Raw genomic sequence first — 11,577 nt, 5'->3', positions numbered from 1 at the left:
TATACATACATATATACACATACATATATACACATACATATACACATACACACATATATAGGCCTACACATACATATACACATACATATATATATATATATGTATGTATATATACATATATATGTACATACATATATACATACATATATATACATACATATATATATACATACATACTCTATACATATATACATATATATACATATATATACACACATATATATATATATATATCATGCCTAAACACGCATACATAGGGCATATACATATCATAAGCATAGTTATGCAGATTATTACATATACATACAAATAATATACAAACACACATACATGTACATATACAAAAATATTACATAGGCCTAAATACATTATTATTTGACATTTGCTATTCACTTCAGGAAACAATACTTTTTTACAGTACAGTACTTGTAGTTGGTTTTGAAGAGTTAATTTTCAATCATTTCAATGTGTTTAGAAGCTTATTGCATTATGCGCTATAAGTGTAACTTATCATCATCATCATCATCATCTTCATCGTTATCGTCATATTTTCCGGTCTCGACATCAGTTACTAGTAGTACGTATTTATTTCAGATTTATTACTGACGATGGATAACCACACTGAAGTTAGGTCTACTGAAGAAGCTACTCTGTTCGTTTGGCTACAACGGGGTATTCCAGCACTTTTGTCGATCGATTGGGGAGATGGCTCTCCAACGGAAGAAGTAGATAGAAATTGTATGTAGTATTTCAAATATTTATTTCAAACTCTATTGCAATCACTATAAATGCAAGATGGGTGTGGATATCAATGTTGTAATTGAATTAAATTTACTCTATTAATTTTAATAGAATATTTATTGTATATGATAATTTCCTAAAAGCATCATATACGTGGTGGATATTTGCAATTTAATGTAAAATACGAAATTAATATTTGTTTTGTTTTTGTCTTTCGTGGGGTTCTCCCACCTTCACCTTTACTTTTTTCTACATGCATTTAGCTGTATAAAGTATATAAAGTAAAAAGTTGCAAATGCCTAAAATCATCAAGAGAAAAAAATGTATTAAGAAAATAGTATATAGGCTATAATATACAAATATTTACTGGGTTGAGGGGCATAATTCGAATTATAGCCCGAGGTGACATGGAGGCTGTACTATTATAGCCTCCAGATATATCACCAAGGGCTATAATTTGAACTATGATTCGATTAAAATCCCAGTATAGTTGTTTTATATACCACTACATAGATTCCCTGTTCTTTGAGTCGTGAAGAAGCCTAGGCTAGGGCAGGCCTAGTAGTAGTAGTAGAACTTCCCGAGCAATTCATTGAGGCCTGCTTTTGATAACTCCGTAAATCACAGTTTGTGGCTTTGAGATACTCTTCAAATATTCGCATACTTAACTTGTTTTTTTCGTATTATGACTGTGCTGAACTCACTCAATACACTTGTTCATGAACCAGTTTGAAACTGGAACACTCTGCAGTTGTTATTCCTAGCCTACCAGTACAGTGTGCCGCTTCCAGGTCAACAAATTAGGTCAAATGTGATGAAATTAGTAGAAGCAAGACGCCATTAAAACAATAGGCTTAGCATAATTTTCTACATCGCGAATTGTGAGAGGGCGAGAGGGTAAAAAGAACAAGACTAATCCTCGCTAGCCGGGCATGGCTGAAACTATTGTCCGGCTTTAACAAATCAAATGCCTGGAATCTATGTAGTCGGTACAGTATATAATACATAATAACAAATATATAAACAAATACCCATATTACATAAGAGAACATGGGAACCTAATTTAAAAAAGTAAAAAAAATGCATATTTATATTAAATTATCGTAAGATATAAAGCTACAAAACGAATAAGAAAAAAATAAAAAAATGATCTTAAAATATAAAGCTCAAAATACAAAATTAACGTTTTGTTATATTACAGACAAATTTGAAAATATAGCTATAATTTGAATAATATAACTAAATAATAATAATAATAATAATAATGATAATTCATAATCAACTTCATTGCAATAGTCCAACAGATTGAGTAATACAAAGTAATACGAACTATTCTAATAGGTATGAAATATAAAACACACAAAACCAACAAGCAGAACTTCAGTGAAGTTGTATAATGTTTGAAATCATTAAATACAACATTAATTATACAAAATGTTATGAAAATACCATTTTCTTATCTGCCATCTCTTAATAAAGTAAGCGTGTCATGATTGCATAGGCCTACAATTTAAATCTTCTTATGTACGTTCTCCAACAGCAACTAGCCCTGACGTGCCAGACAATATTACACACTTATTTAATGCCTCTGGCAACATGACAGTAAAGGTAAACGCAAGTAATCTGTGGAACTGGGAAGTATTTGAATTGGAGATCACAGTTTACAACCCGGTTGATTTAGATGCATATGAAATTACTACAAATAGTCCGCAACCAAATGGATTAAGAGATGTTAAAGGTAAATAACTAATTTTTCATGTTTACTGTAAACCAAACATTTCATTAGTATATCTTCTCAACATCAAATACTGTACATTATTACAATGTAAATCACATCATAGTAAACATAGATGCTACAAACACAAGATAGAACTCTGATATAGCAAAAGTGAAGCGGATAAATACGTCATACATTTCACGCAGATCAAGACGTACGCGGTGCTCTTCTGTTTCCAATACTGTAATTGCAACTAAAGTTTATGTCCGTCCAGCCAACCAGATCCAGACGCACGCGGCGCCCCATTTAATAGGGCGCCGCGTACGACTAGATAAAAAAAAACTTGCGTTAGTACAGTTTATCCATGATGCAATTCGGGGTGATACAATTTTTTTTTCTGTGGAGAGTTCTATCTTGTGAGTCTAGAATATATTTGATGTAAATCACATGACAGTAAAGCTACTTTCACATCGGATCCGAACGGAAATTTGGACTGCGTTTCCGATGCGTTGAACGCCAGTGTCCCTATTCCAACATTCGGATTCGGTCCGAATGCACATTAACATTGATACAGGGAAAGACCTTCACTTCATTAAGATGATAATAAACATTTGAGAAAAATGTATGTCTCCATCTTGATGAACACCCAGGTCCTTCCGATGACCATTCGAATACTCTATCAACTGAGTTATGAGGTGATCCCTGAAAACAAAATATTCAACCATTTCCGACTTAGGCCTACTATAACCATCTACAACTTGGTGTATTATTCGGATATGTTGTATTATGTTGCAAAAATACATAACTGTATTTTACAAGGAATAAATATATTTTCAATGTTGTTCGTTTTGTTATTTATATTACTTATTTGTTTTTAATTTGAAGGCGTTATTACGATCGTAACATCATACACTAACGGTGCTGTAAAGCCAGCAACTTTCGCTGACGTCACAATAACCGGTGGTTATGCATTTGATGAGGTCCTTAAAGACAAGATATATGACATCACATCTGTTGGCGACTCCTGTACTTTAAAAATCGAATTCACGTACCCTGGTGTATACCTCCTCACTTTAAAGTTCGAGAATCCCATCAATAGTGAGGAATATGAAGTCGAGGTATGTTGTCCCTGGTAGCAGGCACAGTAGTAGCTTTCGATTGCGTAACAGCGTGACCCTAACCCGGATGCGCTTATCCTTTATTTATTTTTTGTTTTTGTTTAAGGACTCTGTGTGTCGACATTACGTTAATGCAAAGATACTACGAACATAAGATATCTCTCATTAAAAAAAATGTAGCACCAAAAAGCATGGAGAGAATACAAGGAATGGGGCGCGGTACGTCGGAATATAAAAACTTCTTAGTGATGGAATGGAAACAGCCTGTCTTCAAGAAAGGCTTTTATGAATTGATGTCTGTTGTGAAGCAGAGATCCCATCATTAGCAGAAAGAGAAGGGCGCCGCGTACGTCGGGATGTGCGTAAAGCTTCACTTCTATCACTTCAGAGTCCTATCATATGTTTCTAGTATCTTTAATTATAGATTTTATCGTCGTGGTGCAATCGAACGTCACCTATTCCTATCTGAATTTTAAATCATTGGATGTGCTCTGTGTGTGTGTGTGTGTTTCGATGTGTTTATTAATTGTATTTTTTTTCTTACTTTTTTAAATTTTTTTTTATCTATTCTCTTACTAGGTTTCTCTAAATTATAATATTATAATTTACATATTATTATTATATTATAATATACAGATTCTTGCTCTTACTCTTTTTTAGACAATTAATAATTTCACATTACAATTTCAATGCTGTAATGTTTGTATTCTTGATAATGACGTTTTCAAATAATTATTAACAACAGTATGGATGCTAAATACAAGATAACAAACTCTTAGTTTAAACAACAAAAGGCTGAAATGATTCACTTAAATATTTGTTTTATAATTATATTTGGTGACCTATATATTAACAAATCCACAGAACTCAGAAGAGAGTAGTACAGTTTGCGAAAAACAAAGACAGATACAACAGCTGGCGAAAACTCCCTAATAATATTATTAATGTTTGGTAGAACATTCAGACTTTGTTTTGTTATCTCTACTTTTGATAATGTAGGTTGAGATCCTGGATATTATCTATGGTTTTGAGGTTACACCGCGACATATACCGGTCGAAGAACAATTCAGATCGCCAGAAGATGGCACTTTTATTGATGGCGTTTGGTATATGCCAATTGAAGTACCGGTTTTATTCACAGCAACGGTAGAACAAGGTAGCATTGTGTTATGGCCTGTCCAGACTATCAAATTTTATTTGACAAAATGTGACATGAAAATATGGTCATAATGCCATCACATCATGTATGGGCATCGTGACTGTATATGTGCATACAGCAGTTTGTCTTTGTCAAAGCAAATGTGATAATCTGGTCATAACCACGCACACACCGTTTACGCAGATATTAGGTTAAGTACTCAAACATCTGTCGAAATAATTCTATTTTTCATTATTGAGCTTAAATCAACACCTTATTGGGGAAAAAGATGTTTCTGTATTTGTATTATAATTATATAACACTCTCACATTAAAAGTTACTGTAACCAGCATTAAGATGAGGCGGACAATATATTAAATTTAACCACAACATTTCGTTCACATAGTCAACTTTTACGTAAGTAAACAGTTACCACGAATCTATACAAGTTGAACTAAACAAAATATCCTCAAAAATAACGCCATAACAATGTTGCCTCTAGCAAGAATTTGCCATTAGGTAAAACAAAATACAAAATAATAATAAGAAGAATTTAATAATATTCATTTAAATACTGTATATATATTATACACTCGTATTGAAGAATGACAAGTTTTTTGGTTTGTTTTCTGTTTGTATTGAAGATGGGTTAAAGAGTACACCCGAAACATGTTTACCATTAAATCCTTAGTTCTTCTCTTCAAATGTGTTGTGTTTTTTCATTAATTTACGTCCGTTTGGGTCTATTGTCAAGGAATTTAGTTCGAAAGATTTGCTTATTTGTTTGCTTAGGAAGTACGAGAGGACATCCTTACATTTCATCAACGCAGAACTGGATTATAATTTCTTACATAATTGCAAAACGTTCGGCATTTTTCTGAAATTCATTTAATTTAATAATAATAATAATAATAATAATAATAATAATAATAAAAATAATAAAAATAATAATAATAATAATAATAATAATTATTATTATTATTATTAGGCCTATTATAATTATTATACTTTCCAAAATTATCAGGGAGCTTTACACTAAGCAAAGACTAATTAAAATGCAAATTTGATAAACATAAAAAAAACTAATGTAGATGTCTAAAAATTGAATAAAAACATTATCTTGTATCCCAGGTAACGACATTGCATATACATATGAAGATTTCGGTGATGGAAGTGTTGCAGTAAGTACACGGGAAGAGGTCTACAGCCATAAGTATAGTTCCGTGAGTTTACTTTTCTTTTTTTCTTCTTCTTATCGTGTCTAACACACTTGCTAGATATTTCAGCCAGAGCTGGACACAATTCTAAAACAATCATTGAAAATGAAGCAAAATATCCCAGAAAAGCACAGACCTATAATATATATAATGTTAATTAAGTGACACGTTTAAAAGGTAAACGTGTTTAGGCCCGGCCTAATGTGTTTAAATTTCTGACGTTTTTAGCATTAGATGTGCTTAGGTATAATATGAAAAGCACATTTAATTCTAAACACGTCAAGATCCTAAACACATTAACATCTAAACAAGTTTAGCTTGTAAACCTGTCACCAAAAACGGGACAAGATTGAGTGGAGCTTTGCGTTTGATTCCTCCACGCTAGCATAAAGAAAATGTCACTTGCCATCATAGAGCTATTTAATAATACCTCTATGCTTGCCATGCAAACCAAAGATAATAGAAACACAAGATAGAGTTCTCCACAGAACGCGCAGAATCGGATGACCGGACTCTGGTTATTTACGCTAGGGTATCGTTAATCGAGTGATGTGAACTTGGGCGCGGCGTAGCGAACACTAGTAATATCGCGCAATCACTGGCGTACGGTAATCCAGCAACAGACCCCAGATTAGCGTCAGAGAACTTAAATAGCAGAAGAATGAGCTGCTTTGTGTATTTGTATTAAAATTGATGGAACATCCGCCCTCCTGCGAATGGTGCAAAATTTGACCATTTTACTAAGTGGAAAACTACATGAAACAAACGAACCTGAGCGGCGCTTTTATTATTACTATATAGCGCCGCCGCGCGGACGGGGTAAAATTGCTCTTCGTGTACCCACAATGTATTTCGAACGGATGTTCCACTATATTGGGAAGCTGCTCCTATCTTCACATATTTATTATCTTTGTTAGCGTACGCCAATGATTACGAAGTCACGCATCAGTGATTTTGAACTCAGCCAGGATTTGACCAGTCAATATAAGCCTAGATGTAAACAGAAAAAAAAATGCGCGAATTATGAATACGAATATTTTGCACGAATAACTCTAGCGTTCGTTAATCGGCCAGTCTGGACATCTCGCTAGTTACGCCATGAATTAACGTACGCCCGGCGTTAGATACGCCTGGCGTATCTCTCAAATAAAGTTTTCCTTCATTAGAGGAAAACGAAAGGTGCCGCGTGCGTGTGGATTTACTTAGCAACAGAAGGGCGCCCTGTACGTCTAGACCAAGTAGATAATTTGAATTAATAAAAAGAGAAGGGCGCTGCGTACATCTGGACAAATGCAGGTCATTTTTGCGGTGCGAGTGCTCTATCCTGTGTTTCTACTATTTCTAGTGTCTTTGATGCAAACCGAATGGTCAGCCTCTTGAGAAGCCTAAAAGCCTGTTTATACTAAAAAAAAGGCTAAAAAGCGATTGTTCATATAGAAAACAAAGGAAATAAGAGAAGTTTTTACACTAGGACGATTCGATAACGATTTATCGTGTATACGATAAAAAAATATTTTAACAAATCAAATCAGAAGACGTCATAATCATGGAAAAAACGAAAATCGTTGCTACTACTACGATTTTAATGTTTTTCCATGATTATGACGTCACCTGATTTGATTTGTATTCCTGTATGTTGTTATCGCAAAACTAATAAATCGTTATTGAATCGTTCTAGTGTAAGAACTTCTCTTATTTCGTTTATTTTCTATATGAACAATTGATTTTTAGCTTTTTTTTAATCGTTATCGTTGAAGTATACACAGGCCTTAAAGCCGGTCACTCACTGCGCCCCAGCGGTCTCCGGTTGACGCGATTAATTCTATTGAGAACGCAACTCAAATACACGTGCGCAACAGAACGTTTTTAATACAGATCCTTTCAGACTGCCAATGACGATTGGCAGACGGCATCGAGTCGTCTAACGCTCGCAGAGCGGAGTTGGATTCGTCGGCCGACAGTCGTATATCGTCTCGTACGACCGTTAATGTCCGGCTTAAAAGTTCATCACTGCGTTGCATGCCCCTACATCAACATTGATAAAACCAAATACTATGCACGACTGAACTTTTGAAATAAATATGTGTAAATGACACATACAATATATTCATATTAATAAATCATAAATATTTGACTTATCATGTTTTTAAGGGCCTGGTATGATATTTCCTGTGAATGGAACGTACCTTCAAAATACCAATTATACACTAAATACATCGCGCATGACAGTTGATACATTTTATGAGATCATATTCCGGGGAATAAAGGGACAGAATGAAGGTTTACGATACTTTGAGCTTGAGCTGATAGGAGCACAACCACCGCAGCCTATTATAAGGTAAAATTACACTATAATAGAATAATTCGAAGCATATTTCCTATTATATCAGTAGGAAGCTTTCAAAATCACGTTTACGTACGCACACGGATTTGCACTCTCCTATTTTGAATTGCGCATGCCCCTAATTATGCAAAAATATTTTTTACGTTGTCTTCAGAACGTAGAAGCAACCAAGTTAGCGTGCCCATGTACACCTCTTGCGTCAGACGTTACGCTGCAATTTTTGAGTAAATTCTCAAATGAATATTATTTCTTTCTACTTGCTCTGATTATGTTTACATATTTGTTTGGTTAGAATTGCTGACGGAACCCCGTTTGAGCCTTCGTTAGTGCCATCTCAATACGGACAGCTTTTGAGACCCAATGCCGACATACGTATAATTGGTGACTGCGTTCAACCGTGTAATATATCAACGTACGAATGGAAGTTAAGACCTGGGAATGAAACGGATTTCAACGAAGTAGCTTGGGAAGAGTTTAGCCACCAACCGACAGGTATCTAATAACTAATAAACCATTCAAACACGTTTGATACCGTTCTTTATATATAGGAATACATTTGTACAGTAAATCAGGGGCGTATGCAGAGATGTCCTAAGCGGGGTAGGGGTAACTTTTGGGGCCCTCACGCACCCCTAGGTACACCACTCTGTAACAACTAATTTATGTACTGTTTTATAACAAAACTCTCGAACATTTATTTGCAAACTTTCGCTGCCAGCTTAATTATGTCCACCAAATGGATATGCCAGCCAAACATACCCTTGGATATTGTTGCTTAATTATGTTCCACATAATGACAACGTAAACAAGCATGTTGGAAGTGCGCGTATTCCTGCACCTGTTATGATTGGTCAGTTGTTAAATTTGATTGACACTCCGGAATGGTCCATTAACTACATTGCCTTCTAATTTTCTAAGAAATGAAACCATATCAGTAATTTTAAAACAAATATATGATAAGTTTCCTTGTGTTTTATTTTATATAGGAATAACAACTGACACACTGTTTATACCACGTGAGCTCATTGAGTCTCGCCTGCCAGATATTTATCGGTATGAAATTGAACTTCAACTGGTGGACTCGGAAAACGTTCGTGGTGTAGCAGCAATCAAGATTGCGATCAATTTACCACCAAGGGATGGTACTTGCGATTTAATATCTTCTTCTACCATATCGGTTGGAGAAGGCGTTAATGTCACGTGCGATAACTGGAAGGATGAGCATGGAATTGCCACCTACACCGTTTACAGTGAGTTTTATAATTGATTAAGAAAAATCTAGTACATTAGATGTATTATCTAGTACATTGGATCCATTATGTAGTACATTAGATCTATTATCTAGTACATTAGATCTATTATCTATTACATTATTATGTAAGAGTGACAATGTTAGTTCTGTAATCAAACAGGTACTGAGTGAACATATGATTGTAGACTTGCCCTTTAGGTGTTTTATATTTGAAATAAGTTTACGTTGCACACCATGCTGAAAATTAGGCTAGCTGTTTTATCGCATTTCACTGACGGGTTTTATTTCTGTACACTGCACAAGTGCATTCAACTCATCGCAACGATAATAATGTTAATGGTGACGATGACACTATTATTCTACACGTCATACGTGAAGTGATGCTGGGTACAAAAGATCCTGTGTAAAAATGTAATATGTTACATGTAATTCTGCTAATACAAAAGAAAGAGGTTCTTAGGTCATTTTCACAATAGGATAAAAATAACCAATAAAAAATAATATCTAAAAAATTTTTAAAAATTGACCCTACATTGTCAAAAAGAAATAAATTTGGCAAGGCCTAAGTGCGCAAATCAAATTAGTTTTCTGTAACAATAATAATTAATAATGATGCAATAATGTAGTCCTATATAGCACTAAATAGTTCTTTTCGAAACTATATAATATTATATATAGGCCTATACACAATCATATGATCTACTTTTTAAATCCTTTATTTTTTTTTAGCTCGCAATAGCCAAATATCGACCGACAGTCTGATCAGTATCCGTGAATCCGGACAACTAACCAATTTGAAGCTACCAATGGGCCCCGAATCGGACGAATATAAGTTGGAAATTCTAATCCAAATAACTGATAATTTTGAATCGTCGACAACAAAGTCAGTTGGAGAAGTCATTGTAAGCGATTTCACAAATTGTTTTCTACAGCCGGCCACACACTGCAAAGGCCGACGGTTGGTCTTCGATCGGCAACTTACGGTCTGAAGACGCGATTTCATGAATGAAATGCGACAGGGCGGGGCGCAAGCGACGGATCGTTTTCGACGATCCGGTCAGAGTACCACAAACAATTTGCAGACGGAGTCGTGTCGTAAAGCGCTAACACAGACCATAAATTGATTCCTTATCCGACGGTTGGTCTGACTGTCGGCTTATTTCGATATATTTTCGTTTATCATTATTCTCATGTTTTCAACGCTTTGATGCTTTATATGCCTAATTAATGTGCTATACATGTCTCTTATACACATCTAGATGTGTATAAGAGACGGGGACACCACTCTGTAACAACTAATTTATGTACTGTTTTATAACAAAACTCTCGAACATTTATTTGCAAACTTTCGCTGCCAGCTTAATTATGTCCACCAAATGGATATGCCAGCCAAACATACCCTTGGATATTGTTGCTTAATTATGTTCCACATAATGACAACGTAAACAAGCATGTAGGAAGGAAGCGTATTCCTGGACCTGTTATTATGATTGGACAGTTGTTAAATTTGATGGACACCCCAGAATGGTCCATTAACTATATTGCGTTCTAATTTCCCAAGAAATGAAAACATATCAGTAATTTTAAAACAAATATATGATAAGTTTCATTGTGTTTTATTTTATATAGGAATAACAACTGACAAACTGTTTATACCACGTGAGCTCATTGAGTCTCTCCTGCCACATATTAATCGGTATGAAATAGAACTTAAACTGAAGGACTCGGAAAACGTTTATGGTGTAGCAGCAATCAAGATTGAGATCAATTTACCACCAAGGGATGGTACTTGCGGTTTAATATCTTCTTCTACCATATCGGTTGGAGAAGGCGTTAATGTCACGTGCGATAACTGGAAGGCTGAGCGTGGAATTGCCACCTACACCGTTTACAGTGAGTTTTATAATTAATTAAGAAAAATCTAGTACATTTTAGATGTATTATCTAGTACATTAGATCCATTATGTAGTACATTAGATCTATTATCTAGTACATTAGATCTATTATCTATTACATTATTATGTAAGAGTGACAATGTTAGTTCTGTATT

At 34.7% G+C, this 11,577-nt stretch overlaps 3 protein-coding genes across 3 annotated transcripts in view; all 3 read left to right on the top strand.

Moving 5' to 3' along the window:
• Nucleotides 1-7,742, top strand: part of LOC117104085 — a 15,470-nt gene extending 7,728 nt beyond the window's left edge. Inside the window, exons 5-10 of the mRNA XM_033244741.1 lie at nt 595-738; nt 2,282-2,479; nt 3,344-3,576; nt 4,576-4,732; nt 5,846-5,937; nt 7,689-7,742. Of these exons, the coding sequence (XP_033100632.1) occupies nt 595-738; nt 2,282-2,479; nt 3,344-3,576; nt 4,576-4,732; nt 5,846-5,937; nt 7,689-7,742 (878 nt within the window). The remainder of the gene's footprint in view (nt 1-594; nt 739-2,281; nt 2,480-3,343; nt 3,577-4,575; nt 4,733-5,845; nt 5,938-7,688) is intronic.
• Nucleotides 7,743-8,080: 338 nt separating this feature from the next.
• LOC117104100 lies at nt 8,081-10,587 on the top strand. Its single transcript, XM_033244756.1, has 4 exons — nt 8,081-8,269; nt 8,568-8,767; nt 9,262-9,525; nt 10,257-10,587. Exons 1-4 carry the CDS (start codon nt 8,091-8,093, stop codon nt 10,514-10,516), a joined length of 903 nt encoding a protein of 300 aa, XP_033100647.1. The 5' UTR covers nt 8,081-8,090; the 3' UTR covers nt 10,517-10,587.
• LOC117104084 (polycystic kidney disease protein 1-like 2) overlaps nt 10,538-11,577 on the top strand; it is an 18,721-nt gene continuing 17,681 nt past the window's right edge. The window contains exons 1-2 of the mRNA XM_033244740.1: nt 10,538-10,622; nt 11,157-11,413. Of these exons, the coding sequence (XP_033100631.1) occupies nt 10,538-10,622; nt 11,157-11,413 (342 nt within the window). The remainder of the gene's footprint in view (nt 10,623-11,156; nt 11,414-11,577) is intronic.

This window comes from Anneissia japonica, unplaced genomic scaffold, assembly GCF_011630105.1.
Source record: "Anneissia japonica isolate Jap-2015-1 unplaced genomic scaffold, ASM1163010v1 scaffold288183_len337429_cov161, whole genome shotgun sequence".
NCBI lineage: Eukaryota > Metazoa > Echinodermata > Crinoidea > Comatulida > Comatulidae > Anneissia > Anneissia japonica.
Note: the sequence above shows the minus strand (reverse complement) of the source record. Positions and strands in the feature narration are given on the sequence as shown.